This window comes from Octopus sinensis, linkage group LG18 (assembly GCF_006345805.1).
Source record: "Octopus sinensis linkage group LG18, ASM634580v1, whole genome shotgun sequence".
Classification (NCBI taxonomy): domain Eukaryota; kingdom Metazoa; phylum Mollusca; class Cephalopoda; order Octopoda; family Octopodidae; genus Octopus; species Octopus sinensis.
Window position 1 is genome coordinate 49,213,648 of NC_043014.1, and position 14,983 is coordinate 49,228,630.

Consider the following 14,983-nt stretch of genomic DNA (forward strand, 5'->3'; position numbering starts at 1 on the left):
TAATTATTTTACTTCTCCAATCTCGACTGTTTTACTTTATTAATCCCTTCACAACTTCCAGCATTCCAATAGGACCTGGTTTCCAGAGAGGAACACTTGCACAAAAAGTGACACACTCTCTCTGTATATAATATTCGTTGCCATATATTTACCCTTCTGAGAAGCTTGGATAGAGATTAGATATAGATATTGACTGTTATTATTCATTATATCATTTCTACAAATTGACCTTTCTTCATTTCACGAATACAACAGAAAGCATAATTTCACAAAAAGGAAACGTACAAATTTTGTTGTCCAAAGAAAATTTGCCTTTTTATACACACACAGCTATAAAGGAATGGCTGAAGAAATGCAGAAAATAACTGGGGAAATGCAGGAAATTCTACTGGTGAGTATATCAATACATACACTCGCTTGAACAAATGTACACTCTTTACTCTCTCTTTTACTTGTTTCAGTCATTTGACAGCGGCCATGCTGGAGCACCGCCTTTAATCGAGCAACTCGACCCCGGGACTTATTCTTTTGTAAGCCCAGTACTTATTCCATCGGTCTTTTTTGCCGACCCGCTAGGTAACGGGGACATCGGTTGTCATGCACACACACTCAAACATATACATATATACGACGAGCTTCTTTCAGTTTCCGTCTACCAAATCACAAGGCTATAGTAGAAGACACTTGCCCAAGATGCCATGCAGTGGGACTGAACACGGAGCCATGTGGTTGGTAAGCATGCTACTTACCACACAGCCACTCCAGCGCCTATATATATATATATCGTCCCAGATGCGATAACACGTGTTCTGCGTAACTTATCAAGTCGGACAACTTCCGACAGTGTACAAAAGCGTGCTGGACGGTTTCATCGTCCAACCCGCATCTTGGACAAGTCGGTGGCACTGAAATTCCGTGCCGCGATAACTTCTCGCGAACAGGTAAAGCATTCCTATAACACTGCCAGGCCAGGGATCTTTGGAAATTATCCAAATACCCCGTCCTGAAAGTCTTTTTAAACAGGTTGGTAAGCTGGTCTTCGTCAAACCCCAGAGCCCCTCCTAGGACGTCGTCGTTCTTTGCCTCTACCAGCCTGCTATAAAATACCGAGGTGGTGTTTCCGCAGCCGGCCTTGGCCGCCTTGTGGATCAGCGTGAGTGCCTGTCGGCACTCCTTTTGCCATAAAGTCAGATTCCGTCTTTTGATGCGACCGGGTTTAAAATTCACTAAGGAAGCCGGTCTCGGGAAAAATTCCCCTGCCAGCGGACTCCACACCTTATCACCCTCCAGGTGGTGCCAGAGATGCTTCAGCCTCAACGCATGCCTGCGCATCATCAACCAAGGCATTCCTAACCCACCCTTTAACGGTTCCTGGCAGCAAACGGAGCGCCTCACAAGTGGCTTTCCTCCCTTCCACAAAAAGCGGAAAAGGATTCGCTCCAACTTGCTAAGCCATGAATCGGGGCAAGGGACAGCGGTCAGGCGGTAAGTGATTACAGATGCAATGAACATCTGCGCCACCTCCGACCTTCCTTTCAAGGACAGAGACCTTCCGGACCAGGTCCGTACTATGGCCTCCACCTTGTTCGTCACCTCACTCCAATTCCTCTCCGTTTGGGAGTCTGACCCAAACCAAACTCCTAGCAACTTAACACTGGACGATATCGACTTGCTCCTCCAGGTGCCGAGGCGCAAGCCAACCGACTTGTCCTTGTTAACCCTTGCTCCTGCCACCGCCTCGTATCCTCTGATAGCATCTTCTACACAAGGTAGCTGGGCCTCATTGGACACGATGAGGGTGACGTCATCCGCATAAGCAGTAACCGTCCTCCCACCTCCGATCTCATCCGGGTTACTTCCCAGCCTCTCCAACTTTCGCAGCAATGGCTCGAGAGCCAACACGTATAAAAGTGGTGACAAGAGGCACCCTTGACGAACTGAACATTCGATCGAAAACGGTTCCGTTAGGTATCCGTTTATCTGGACGGTGGACTTGATGCCGTTATACATAGCGGAGATCCAACCGCGAAATTCAGGGCCCAGTCCAGCCGCTTCGAGGACCGTCGCCAGGTACTTATGGTCTACCCTATCGAACGCTTTACTTTGGTCTAAATGGACCATTACCCCGCCCTTGCCGGTTAATTTACCCACCCTATCTAAGGTGTAGCGTATAAGGTGAATATTGTCCTGGATCGACCTGCCTGGAATTGCACATGTCTGTGCTTTCCCTACAAGTTTCTCCACGACAATCGTCAACATTTTTGCCAACACCTTGGCCAAAATCTTTAACTCTACATTAAGTAGAGTTATGGGCCTGTAATTACTAATGTTATCCCCCTTGCTCGGGTCTTTCTGGATTAGCGTCACCACTCCCTGGCTTACAGAACTGGGAATTCTCCCATTCTGCTGCCAGTTCGCGTAGACGCTTGCCATTATTCCCCCGAACAAGTCCGGCATACTTTGGTAAAACTCGTAGGGTAGACCATCCAACCCCGGCGACTTCTCCCCGGCGCATCCAGCCAGTATCCCCTCTATCTCCGCGGGAGTGATCGCTCCTTCACAGCACTCCACCTCACGCCCCGAGAGCCGCGGTCCGCCGGCTAGGAAGTCCTTTAAGGCCCTCCCCCGTTCCGGCGCCACACCACCCCCGAACACGCGGGCGAAATGATGGTGAAGAAACTTTTGCATCTCCTCCTGTCCATAGATCTTTTGTCCCTGTTCGTCAGTTAAAGACTTGATTGAAGCTTTGTTACCTCTCTGACTCTCCACTCGACGGGCCCATCCGGCAACGTTAATACCTTCTCGTTTCCCAGCGCGTAGCTTAGCTCTGACTCTGCAACCTTCGTGTTTGGAGTTAAGGTGACGGTACAATACCGTCCTTGCCGCCATCACTCCGGATGCAGAGCCAGCTTCCATTGCCTCGTTTAGATTCTTAACTAAATTGTCCTCTATCCTAGACCTATCTAACCTTAGCTGATTGCTAAATCTAATGGACTCTGAACGAATGGCTCTTTTGAGGGAGTGCCACCATCTATTGTTAATGATGGTGCCACACAATGCCCTCTGTACTAACACCTTAATCCGGGTACGGAAGTCTTCACAATTCAAAATAGACTTGTTCAGCTTCCAGTACCCGGGTCCCTGTCTATGGCACTTATCTAATTGCACCCTACAAGTCACAAATTTGTGATCCGTGTAAGGCACAATGTGAAACTGTGGACAACTAAACGTATCCTTATCTCTTTTCCTAACGAATATCCGATCTATATACGATGTGTGAGCCGTCGTTGTTACTCCACGTCCACTGTTAACGGTCCACTAGATCAAAGCTCTCTAGTAGACCCTTGAGGCTAGGTTTCCCCTTCCTATTGGTTGAGCCAACACTGTCGACCCGCGCTTCAAGGACAGTGTTAAAGTCCCCTACTAAGACTACCGTTTTCGACGTCGCTAAAAAGGGCTCCAGATTCCGAAAAAAACCCGCCTGCCTACACTCATTCGGAGCGTAGACAGCTACCAACCTGAAGGACTGTTTACTTACGTGGGTCACATCCAGAACGACCAGCCTGCCTTCTGGGTCCAGAAAGACAGTACTTACCTGCAAGTCCAAGCTCTTCCTGATAAGGACTGCCACGCCTCTTCCTCTTCCTCGGCTAGGAGAAATAAATTTTTCAAAACCATTTAGAAGAGGCGAGAACGCTTGGGCCCCGTTCATCTTGGACTCGGTTACAATAGCTACATCCACACCGTGTGTCGTGAGGTCGTTCAGGAAATAAATTTGTTTCCATTTCGACCCCATTCCACGCACATTTCCGCAACCCAGCTTTGCCATTGTCGGTGAGAGAAAAAATAAACAAACTTACGGTTGGGACAGGGAGCATGGCAGTTTAAATCTGCCTGCTTCCCCTTCTTCCTCCCTTGTGGTCGTAGCTGCAGGGCTCTTAACCGGCGTTGCCATCGGGCTCTGGGTAGGTGTGGTTGCCGGGGTTATAATAAGTTTACCCTCCAGTATTTCCTTTGTTACATCTCTTATAAGATTATTCTTTAAATGTTCTTGTAGTGTTTTTTCCTTCCACTCGTCTTCCTTTATTTTTGCGAAGCGAGTGGTTGATATTGTGTCTGTAGACTTACTGAATAGTTTAACTTTTGAAAATTTGAAATATTTGTACACCCTATCGTTCTTCTCGTCAAATGCTATAATCTTATCATTTTTTTTAAACAATTTTTTCAAATCTTGTTTTATGGGGAGGGGCTTGGCGAACTGTGTTCCAATGAATATAGTGCCGTGGGGGTAGGGCTGGGGAATTTGTTTTGTATGTATGTCTGCGGTGTTTGCTGATTTTTTCTTTGTTTGGGGAGGGGAGTCCAGGGTGTTATCTTTTTTTCTTTTTCAAATTGTTTAGTTAACTAGAAAATTCCGTCCACCAAACAAAAAAGATCCCAATGGAGAGATGTTTTACTTTCACTTTTGACATGTGATATCGATTCACCAGTATTCGAGTAGGTCAATGCGGAAGTAAAATGTTTTTACAGAAGTCTTTCACATTTACTCATTTAGTTGGTGACATTAACGGGCGTTGATATTATTATCTGAGATTCCCAAAACAGTTTTTATTATTTCTTAATTATTTTCCCTCTTCAATCTCGACTATTTTACTTTATTAATCCCTTCACAACTTCCAGCATTCCAATAGGACCTGGTTTCCAGAGAGGAACACTTGCACAAAAAGTGACACACTCTCTGTATATAATATTCGTTGCCATATATTTACCATTCTGAGAAGCTTGGATAGAAATTGGTTACAAATTTAAGTTACAAATTACAATTTTGTTTACAATAATGTTTTCTTTTGACACATTCTACCAGTATACGAAGTTTCAAATTGTTTAGTTAACTAGAAAATTCCGTCCATCAAACAAAAAAGATCCCAATAGAGAGATGTTTTACTTTCACTTTTGACATGTGATATCGATTCACCAGTATTCGAGTAGGTCAATGCGGAAGTAAAATGTTTTTACAGAAGTCTTTCACATTTACTCATTTAGTTGGTGACATTAACGGGCGTTGATATTATTATCTGAGATTCCCAAAACAGTTTTTATTATTTCTTAATTATTTTACTTCTCCAATCTCGACTGTTTTATTTTATTAATCCCTTCACAACTTCCAGCATTCCAATAGGACCTGGTTTCCAGAGAGGAACACTTGCACAAAAAGTGACACACTCTCTGTATATAATATTCGTTGCCATATATTTACCCTTCTGAGAAGCTTGGATAGAGATTGGATATAGATATTGACTGTTATTATTCATTATATCATTTCTACAAATTGACCTTTCTTCATTTCACGAATACAACAGAAGGCATAATTTTACAAAAAGAAAACGTACAAATTTTGTTGTCCAAAGAAAATTTGCCTTTTTATACACACACAGCTATAAAGGAATGGCTGAAGAAATGCAGAAAATAACTGGGAAAATGCAGGAAATTCTACAGGTGAGTATATCAATATAGACACTCGCTTGAACAAATGTACACTCTTTACTCTCTCTTTTACTTGTTTCAATAATAATAATAATAATAATAATAATAATAATAATAATAATAATAATAATAATAATAATAATAATTGTGTACAGTGCTCAGGTGCACTACAACTCATCTAAAGTGTATATATAATCAGGTGTAGTTTCGGCGGATTTCGGAAAGCATGAGGGCCTTAAAAGATGCAGTGTCATGGCAGTCAACAACTGACGCAGGCAGTTTATTCCATGCTTCAGCAACTCTGAGCGTGAAAAAATGTTTCCGAAAATCATGGGAGCTGTATTGTTTTCTGACTTTGTAGGCATGTCCACGTGTGTTAGACACATGGAGATCAAAAAGGTGTTCAGTGTTGTTGTTGGTGAGGTGGTTGATAACTTTGTGGGTGTTTACCAAGTCCGTCGCCAAACGCCGGAGCTTCAGTGAATCCATGCCCAGGGAAACAAGGCGCTCAGAATATGGTAGGTGTCTGATGGAGGGTATGCGTTTGGTTGCACGTCTCTGGACAGATTCCAGGAGGTCAATGTTCTGTGCAAGATAGGGGTTCCAAACTGATGATGCGAATTCCAAGTGTGGTCGTACCATAGCTGTATACAGTTTTAAATAGATGGCTGGAGAGCGGCTAACAAAAGACCTGCTGAGTGATGCCAAGACACCCTCGGCCTTCCTGACAATCCTAGAGATATGCTTTGACCAACGCAAATCACTGCTGACAGTGATGCCTAGGTCACGCTCGCAAGAGGATTTCTTGATATCAGTGTTGTGGAGGGAGTATGTGAACGCAGGGTTTTTTCTCCCAAAATGCATGGTGGTACACTTGTCCACAGCCAGTTTCAGTTGCCAGTCTGTGATCCATTGCTGCATTGTGTCTAGGTCTGATTGCAGGAAAGAGTTGTAGACATCAGGATCTGTCCTCTTGATTTCAAGGTACAGCTTGATGTCGTCTGCATATTTCAATACTGTGGCATTCTTTAAATTGGCATCTATGTCGTTAATGTATGCCACAAACAAGAGGGGACCAAGGACAGATCCCTGTGGTACACCCGATGACATCTCATATGGTTTCAGTCATTTGACTGCGGCCATGCTGGAGCACCGCCTTTAATCGAGCAACTCGACCCCGGGACTTATTCTTACGGAAGTCTTCACAATTCAAAATAGACTTGTTCAGCTTCCAGTACCCGGGTCCCTGTCTATGGCACTTATCTAATTGCACCCTACAAGTCACAAATTTGTGATCCGTGTAAGGCACAATGTGAAACTGTGGACAACTAAACGTATCCTTATCTCTTTTCCTAACGAATATCCGATCTATATACGATGTGTGAGCCGTCGTTGTTACTCCACGTCCACTGTTAACGGTCCACTAGATCAAAGCTCTCTAGTAGACCCTTGAGGTTAGGTTTCCCCTTCCTATTGGTTGAGCGAACACTGTCGACCCGCGCTTCAAGGACAGTGTTAAAGTCCCCTACTAAGACTACCGTTTTCGACGTCGCTAAAAAGGGCTCCAGATTCCGAAAAAAACCCGCCTGCCTACACTCATTCGGAGCGTAGACAGCTACCAACCTGAAGGACTGTTTACTTACGTGAGTCACATCCAGAACGACCAGCCTGCCTTCTGGGTCCAGAAAGACAGTACTTACCTGCAAGTCCAAGCTCTTCCTGATAAGGACTGCCACGCCTCTTCCTCTTCCTCGGCTATTATTATCTGAGATTCCCAAAACAGTTTTTATTATTTCTTAATTATTTTACTTCTCCAATCTCGACTGTTTTAGAATTTTAGAATTTTTTCGTAACACAACCATAATAAGAGAAGAATAACCGATCCTAGATTTGGTAGCGTAGCATCATCTAGTTATTAGCTTTCGAAAATGTTGTGGGGAAAATGAATTCCATTGTTTATTTAAATGGTTTTTCAGTTTCATTAAACACACATACACAAATGTATATACACTCTCACACGTTCTCCAGAGTCTACAGTGGGGTATACATACTCACGCACGCACACAGTCGAGTAATGGTAAAGGGTGTGCGTGTGCACACGCAGAGTCAGAAACGCACGCACACACTTGATCGGGCGTGCGCACACAAAAACACACTCACACACAGAGAATGTCTTCAATCTTATGCATTGTCAACTTGCCAAATACTTCTTACGTAGAATGTTTCCACAATAGAAAAGTTTCAAATTTTCTAAATAACCGATCCAATTTCTTTTCGAACCTATGATAAATTTGATAACCTGATATTATCCAAGCAATTACCCAAGCTACTAGAGGTCAAAAACTCCCTGGGATCTTTTCGGTTTGAACGGCAGTTTTTAACATAATTTCTAGGAAATTAAAAAATTTTAAACTTCGTATACTGGTAGAATGTGTTTATAAAACATCTTTTTCTCTTGGCTTTATTGAGAAAATTCTATAGTTTGTAAGATATTTGTTGTTTCTTTTCTTCAATTTCTGCAATTTCAACCAATCAGTGACGTCTATTGAGTTAAAAAGCATTGTGTGCCGTATGAATATGTCCCTCGTTTAAGAAACAGATTGGGTTTATTTACATTTGTGAAGAAAAACAAGATACCCTTCAACCACCCCTAACTAACCCTAACCCTAAAACAGATTGAAATGCAATAGATCGATACTAGGGTCATAATTTTGGGTGACAATTTCATATGAAACCGCTACAAAAAACTGCCGTTCAAACCGAAGAGATCCCAAGCTGCTGCTAGTCTTATGACCGCTACAACAGCAATGAAAGAGATTCATTTTCTGTCGTGTTTTCGTGAGAAAAAAAAAATGAACATCGAAGGGGAATAAATCTTTTATGGTTTGTGTATGATAGTTAAGGAAAGGTTGCCGTGATGAATAAAACACGGGAGACAATATATACGTGTGTTCCACAGAGTAATTTCCCTTGAAATGAAATTGTAAAATTCCTTTTCTTTGTATTAAAATCGAGGGCAGCGTTTATATCTCTAAGTTTTTAGTATAGTGATGCAATTTTATAGAAGACTAGCAGTATAACCCGGCGTTGCTCGGGTTTCTTTCGACCCTTTAGGATTGGAATTTTTGAAAGCTACAAATTTTGCATTATGTAGCTTGTTATTCTCTGAACATTTTTCTGGTAGAAATACACTGAGAAATGGCGACAGAGCAGTAAAAAAAAATCGTCAAAATTAGGGATTTTCATAGAAAAAAAGCACCTTTTTGATGTTAACATGCTCCGATTTGAATTTTTTCTTCTACGGAAGGAAGAACAAGCCTTCTTCTATCATACTCTCAATTTTGGTCAACTTGTGCCGCAGGGTCTCGGAGGAGATAGTGTAGTTGAAGGCTACCAAACCTGCCATACGCAGACAACTTCAGCTTTATATAGAGAGAGATTAATTGTACGGAAATATATAATTTCGCTGCTTTTCGGAGACGCGCACACACACACATGTATGTATATATGAATATGTATAAATGTGTAGGTGAAAGTGTTTGTGTGCGTGTATATGTGTATGTTATATACTTATAGGCTTGGTTGTGAGGTATAAAAGTTGTTTCTCAACCCTGTGCTACTGGGTTCGGTTTCAATGTGCGGCAATTTCAATTTCTGCCTACACAGGGGTTGGACAAAATAATGGAAACACCTTAACGTTTCAAACAAATTTATTTTAATATGGCAGTAATTTTGATATTTGGCAGTAATTACAAGTTGAATTCTACGAGATATGGACTTGTGCAAAGTTTGAATTCATTCCAAAGGAATTTTTGTTCAAACAGTCTCCAGTTCTTGTAGTGATGATAGTGGAGGATATCGGCTCCTTCCTTATTTTTCTAAAATGCACCAATAAGTGTTCAATAATATTGAGACCTGGGGACTGTGGTGGCCATATAAGATGTTCAACCTCACTAAAATGTTCCTCGTACCATTCAGTAACAACTTTAGCTGTGTGAATTGGTGCATTATCATTCTGAAAGATTGCATTTCGCTCCGGAAACAGTTCTGCAACCATTGGATGAATTTGATCAGATAAAATGCTTCAATAATCTTGACTATTAATTCTGCCATGAAGGAAAAACATTGGGCCAGCAGATTTCCAAGATATAGCCCCCAAAGCTCATCATTGCAGATCCTCTTCCATGTTTAATAAAAGAAAGCAGTCTGGGTCAAATGCTTCTTTTGGCTGACTCCACAAGTACACTCGGTGGTCGGAAAAAAGGTAAAGGATGACTCGTCCAAGAAAATAACATTCATCCACTGCTCTGGGGACCAATTCTGTAGATTTTTTACTCCACTCTAAACGCTTTGCAATGTTTGTTTTTGAAAGTAGTGGTTTTCTTAACAGTAGCCCTCCCTTGAAATCCTGCCTTTTGTAGCTCCTGGTGAACTGTTCTTGAGGAAACTGGGTTCTCTACAGTAATTTAGGGAGCTGTACTTTTGTGATTCTTTCTAATAATTTGCATAAGAATCCAACGGTCCCTATCTGGAAGTTTTGGTTTTCTTCTGGAGTTTTGTTTCAACGAGGAGGTTTTTTTCCTCTTTCTCAAAGGCTGTCATTACTTTCGAGACTTCTTGATACACCAAACATTTCAGCTGTTTTCGTTATGCTAGCGCCTGCTATACGAGCACCAACAATTTGACCGGTTTGAAAGTCCGATAGATCTGTCATCTTAATGAATTTTAATTACCTTATTTTGATGATATCTGAAAAGAAAAAGCAATTTTAGCAAAACATATTAAGCAACACTAATAATAAATCAAAAAACATTTTGACGGTTTTATAAATATCTCAAAATTATGATGTTATGATGCTAGGTGTTTCCATTATTTTTGCGCGTGTGTGTATGTGTGTGTGAGAGAGTGTTATATCATATTATATTACATAATATAAGTGATCTGCAACAGCCTGTCCATCATATTGTTGTTGTTGATGATGATGATGATGATGATGCATTTATCACTCTGTCAAACACACCCCTTACATTGTTCTCTCACGTATTTACGCTCAGTTTTCTGTGCGTATATTCAAAACATCGAACATTCGAATCCAAAATGCTCAGCCACTACATCAACCGTATCAGACTAGGAAGGTTTGACATTGTTTCATTAACTAAAAATCGAAAATTGGAGAATATCTTTTTGTCAATGATAATGTGTGATATCATATTTCATACGCAATCATTTTGTTTTTATTTCAGGATGAAGGAAGTAGAAGAGAATCGTATAGGGAGAGAATTAAAAGATTTCCAAATGTAATGGAAGAAAGTTTTGAGAAAACCAAAGAAGTTTGGTCGTCTCTCTACAAAAAAGTAGAAAATTCGTTGAATGATGATATCTTATTTGGTTTAGAAGATGAGATTCGTCAAAAGAACGTCCTAGTATATATTCTGTGGCAGATGAACGATAAATTTTCAGCTGAAAAATTAGCCAATGAAGTTCGAGAAAAGAAGCCAGATAACCTGGTGGCATTAACCAACCTTGCATTCATTCATTTGTACGATGGAAATATCCCTGAGGTAAGAAACCTTTTGGATAATCTAAGCAAGCTTGAAGAAAGAGAAAATTTCTCGCTGATAGAAGCAGAAGGCAAAAGAAATGTTGCTTATTGTTTAGCTACTATATCTTTTGAAGATCATGAAAGAGCTGTCGAACTTTACAAAGAGTCTCTCAACGTTTGTCCAGACGATTATCTGTGTATGTTTTCTATTGCTTTGTTGCAATATCGTTGTTTAAGAAAGAACATAGATAAAGAGAAAAGATGTGAAAATATTAAGGAATCAATACAGTACTTAGAGAAAATACGATGTGCTTTTCCACGCCATATTGATAAGGGCCTAATGGGAAGAACATTAGCATTGATTGGTTTGTTTCAACTTAGTCCTTATAATTTTCATAGTCAACCAGCTAAAAAGTATTTTCAGAGAGCTCTTCATATTTCCCCTGATGACCGCTATGTTTTGGAGAAAAGTGCCTATCATTATATACGTTCAAATCAGCTTGAACAAGGAAGAAAATTGCTTGAAAAAGCAATTGAAATAAAAGCAACATCATATTCTCATCATCGGCTTGGATTACTTTATCTAAGAATGGATACACCAAAATATACATATGTCCCAATGAACAAACAATTCTCAAAAGAAACGAATGTATTTGCGAAAGTTTTAAAACATGCTCAAAGTATTCCTCATAGAGAAAGGAATGAGTTAATCAACAAAGCTGAATATCACTTTCAACAAGCTCTTGAACTTTCTCATGAATGTTCAGCTACTCTCTATGATATCATTTTATTATATATGTCTTTGAAAGAATATGACAATGCCAGGAAGTATTGTGAAAGATTTAAAGCAGATAACAAAATGCAAGATGTTAATTTTAACATTTTGTTTGGAAAATTATGTTTTAAAGAAGCAGATGTAAAAAATGATGAAGAAGAAAAAGATCAATTAAGATGTACAGGAATGGATTGGTTTGTTCTGGCTCTTAAATCTGCTGTAAAATTTCTTCCTTTCGACAAAGACCTGATAGAAATTTGGGAGATAAAGGAAATAATACTTGATTTATATGAGTATGGAAATGGAAATACTGAATACAAAAAATTTGTTTTGGAATTCATTCAGTCAGTAGAAGACCTTGCCAATGACAAAGCGTTCCAAAATATACTTCACAAGAGTGAATTATAAAAGATAAATTGTGTTCATACTTTTCTTATTACTTTCTTTATTGATAATACTCAACAATATTTTGAAATTCATTGTTATATATCTCACGTTTTCTGAAGTAATACCAAACACGTTTATCTAAAGCTAAATTTTAAAAATCATATAAATTTAGACTACTCCTTTCTTTGAAACACAAGATGAATGTAGCAAAGAATTCTACAGGAAATATTACTGCCTTTGTAATGGATGTGGCCCTGAAACCAACGTTGAAATGACGTCAGAGCATTCAAAGGATGACGTCATAACTAACTTTCATTTTGACATATCTTAACATCCCCAAACAGTGAAGAAGTGGCAGAAAATATTGGAATGAATCTAGAGATATACTTTTGCTTGAAAGTTCCATTTGATAATCGTGACTACATATTGGGATGATGTAAAACTGGAAACCTTTGCATTATACTGAAACATCGTTGGAATATTGGAATTCTATAAGTAACAACAAAAAATTACTAATTTACACAAAAGACACCAAGTAAATCCTTGAAGATTGACAACCTAAATAAGGACGATATTTTACTATCAGGAAGCATGAAGCCAGAAATTCCAAAACATTTAAAAAGTTTTCCTCAATTTAAATGGCAATGTGGAGAGAGAGAGAGAGAGAGAGAGAGAGAGAGAGAGAGAGAGAGAGGGGGGGGGGAGGGGGAGAGAGAGTGAGAAGAGAGAGAGAGAGAGGAGGGGGAGAGAGAGAGTGAGAGAGAGAGAAAGAGAGAGAGAGAGAGATGAATAGTTTTAGTTTCCTTTGCAGACTATATTAGTTCGTGTTCATTAGTGTGCAGATCATTTCATGTGTCTGTATTTTGGCAATGTCCTATCTAAGAGTTACTGCTGTTGTGGTGGTTCTACATCAGATGTAACTTAACATCGGTGACAGGTCTTGATGATAAACTTTAATACTATTTTATTATGAAAGCACTAAAGAACTGAATGGCATATTTGGCCCTTGTAAATTGTTTGCCTCTTTTCTGGGACACAAGCAAATAACTGAGGCAGCAAAATCTTTCAACAGGTTAGCCATATGTGGAAGAGTTGTAACTTTCAGTTAAACGGGCATAAAAGAAATCGATGTAATAAACATCACAGAGAAAATACGTATAAACTTATCATCAGATCCTCGTTACTTCCCTGCACTTCCCATAAAAACATGTAAACATTCCACTAACCAAACCACATTAGTTATGTATTAAAACCTTTTAACTTAAAGAAGAAAATAATGCGGGAGTGCTATGATAGTAGTAGGATGTTGAATGGTCAAGTGACCTAAAAGTGATCACTTGACAATTTTAACATCCTACTACTATCCTAACATCCTGCATTCTCTTATTATTCTGTCTCTTTCTTCTTCTTCGTCTTCCTCTCCACCACCCCCTTCCTTACTTTACTACTACTGCTGTTTAGAATAACATCTACGAAAATATTATAAACAATACATTCAAAAGAGATATCACAAGGATTCAATCACTACTACCATCCACAACAATCCACTTTCTGGGCACAACACCATTTAACATCCTACTACTATCATAGCACTCCCATATTATTTCTTCCTCCTCCACCTCCTCCTTCTTCTTCTTCTCTGCCAAGAATTCACAATGACCGCGAACCCCCAAGAGTAAACAAGAGAGACAGAGACAGGCAGAAACACGGAAAATGTCCCTTGTATTTGAATACTATGCAAACATTCTTTTAAAGTACTTTTCATTTAATTTTTTCAAAATTTAATTGTTTTCTATTGTTGAAAAAGTTGAAAAAGTCTTAATGAATGAAAACGGTAATGAAATGTTTTTTTTATATAATTATTTTAGCATTTTCTACCTTGACTTTTTTCCATATTTATATATATATATATATATATATATATATATATATATATATATATATATATATATATATATATATACTTGTTTTCTAGCTACATGGTTTTGGGTTCAGTCCACTACGTGGCACTTTGGGTAGGTGTCTTTCACTATAGCCCCGAGCTGACCGGAGCTTTGTGATTGAATTCGGTAGGTGGAAGTTACTGCCGTGTGTGCATATGTGCGTGTAGGTGCTTGTGCCTCTCCCAAAGAGAGAGAGGGATATACATATATACATTTTATTAACCTTAGCAATTTCACATAAACACACACACACACCCACAGATTCCTCTCAATGACTTCTAATATCATCAATTCACTGGTCAACATATTTCACTACAGATTGACAAATGTATTTTCAAGTGCATCGATGTGTGTAAACTAGGTTGCCAAACAGACATGAAACCTGATACCATTGTTCCAACATTTAGCATAAACTCAATGCAGCCTCACTTGGTTAACATTACTTACAAACACAAACAAGCTATTCCAATTTGTTCTCCTCTTTCTTATAATATCTCGTTCATGTCTAACCCCTGCCATTTTCCCAATAAATAAAGGAAATTTATTTCATTTCATAAACTGAAAATATCGGAAAGTTTTCATTAAATATAAATTCGAAAATTTGAAAAGAAATTTAATAGTGATATGGGGTAATTCGGAGAAAGAGTGCTTGTGGCCTGGTTCTGTGGTTTGGCGCCAGGTAGACGGATAAAGCCTTTGTCCTGTCAATTTTTAGAGAAATTAATGAGTTTGGAAAATACCTCAGACCCTTTTCCGGTCAAGCAAAGTTTAAGAAACCACCCTTTAAAATGCGGTGAGCTGTGAGTTTGTTGGTCAGTTCTGTCTGAGACGGTGAGTTGGCAACAGGTGCAG

The 14,983-nt window shown here is 39.5% G+C and overlaps 1 protein-coding gene across 2 annotated transcripts; it reads left to right on the forward strand.

The window, feature by feature from the left end:
* The first annotated feature begins 270 nt into the window (after positions 1-270).
* Positions 271-12,856, forward strand: LOC115221757 (interferon-induced protein with tetratricopeptide repeats 5-like). Of its 2 annotated transcripts, none has more exons than XM_029791977.2 (2): positions 271-391; positions 10,728-12,856. In XM_029791977.2, exons 1-2 carry the CDS (start codon positions 341-343, stop codon positions 12,207-12,209), a joined length of 1,533 nt encoding a protein of 510 aa, XP_029647837.1. In that variant the 5' UTR covers positions 271-340; the 3' UTR covers positions 12,210-12,856. The 2 variants fall into 2 exon arrangements, with proteins under 2 accessions (XP_029647837.1, XP_029647836.1); XM_029791976.2 differs by lacking the exon at positions 271-391 and adding an exon at positions 5,144-5,496 and having other exon boundaries at positions 10,728-12,854.
* Positions 12,857-14,983: the final 2,127 nt, after the last annotated feature.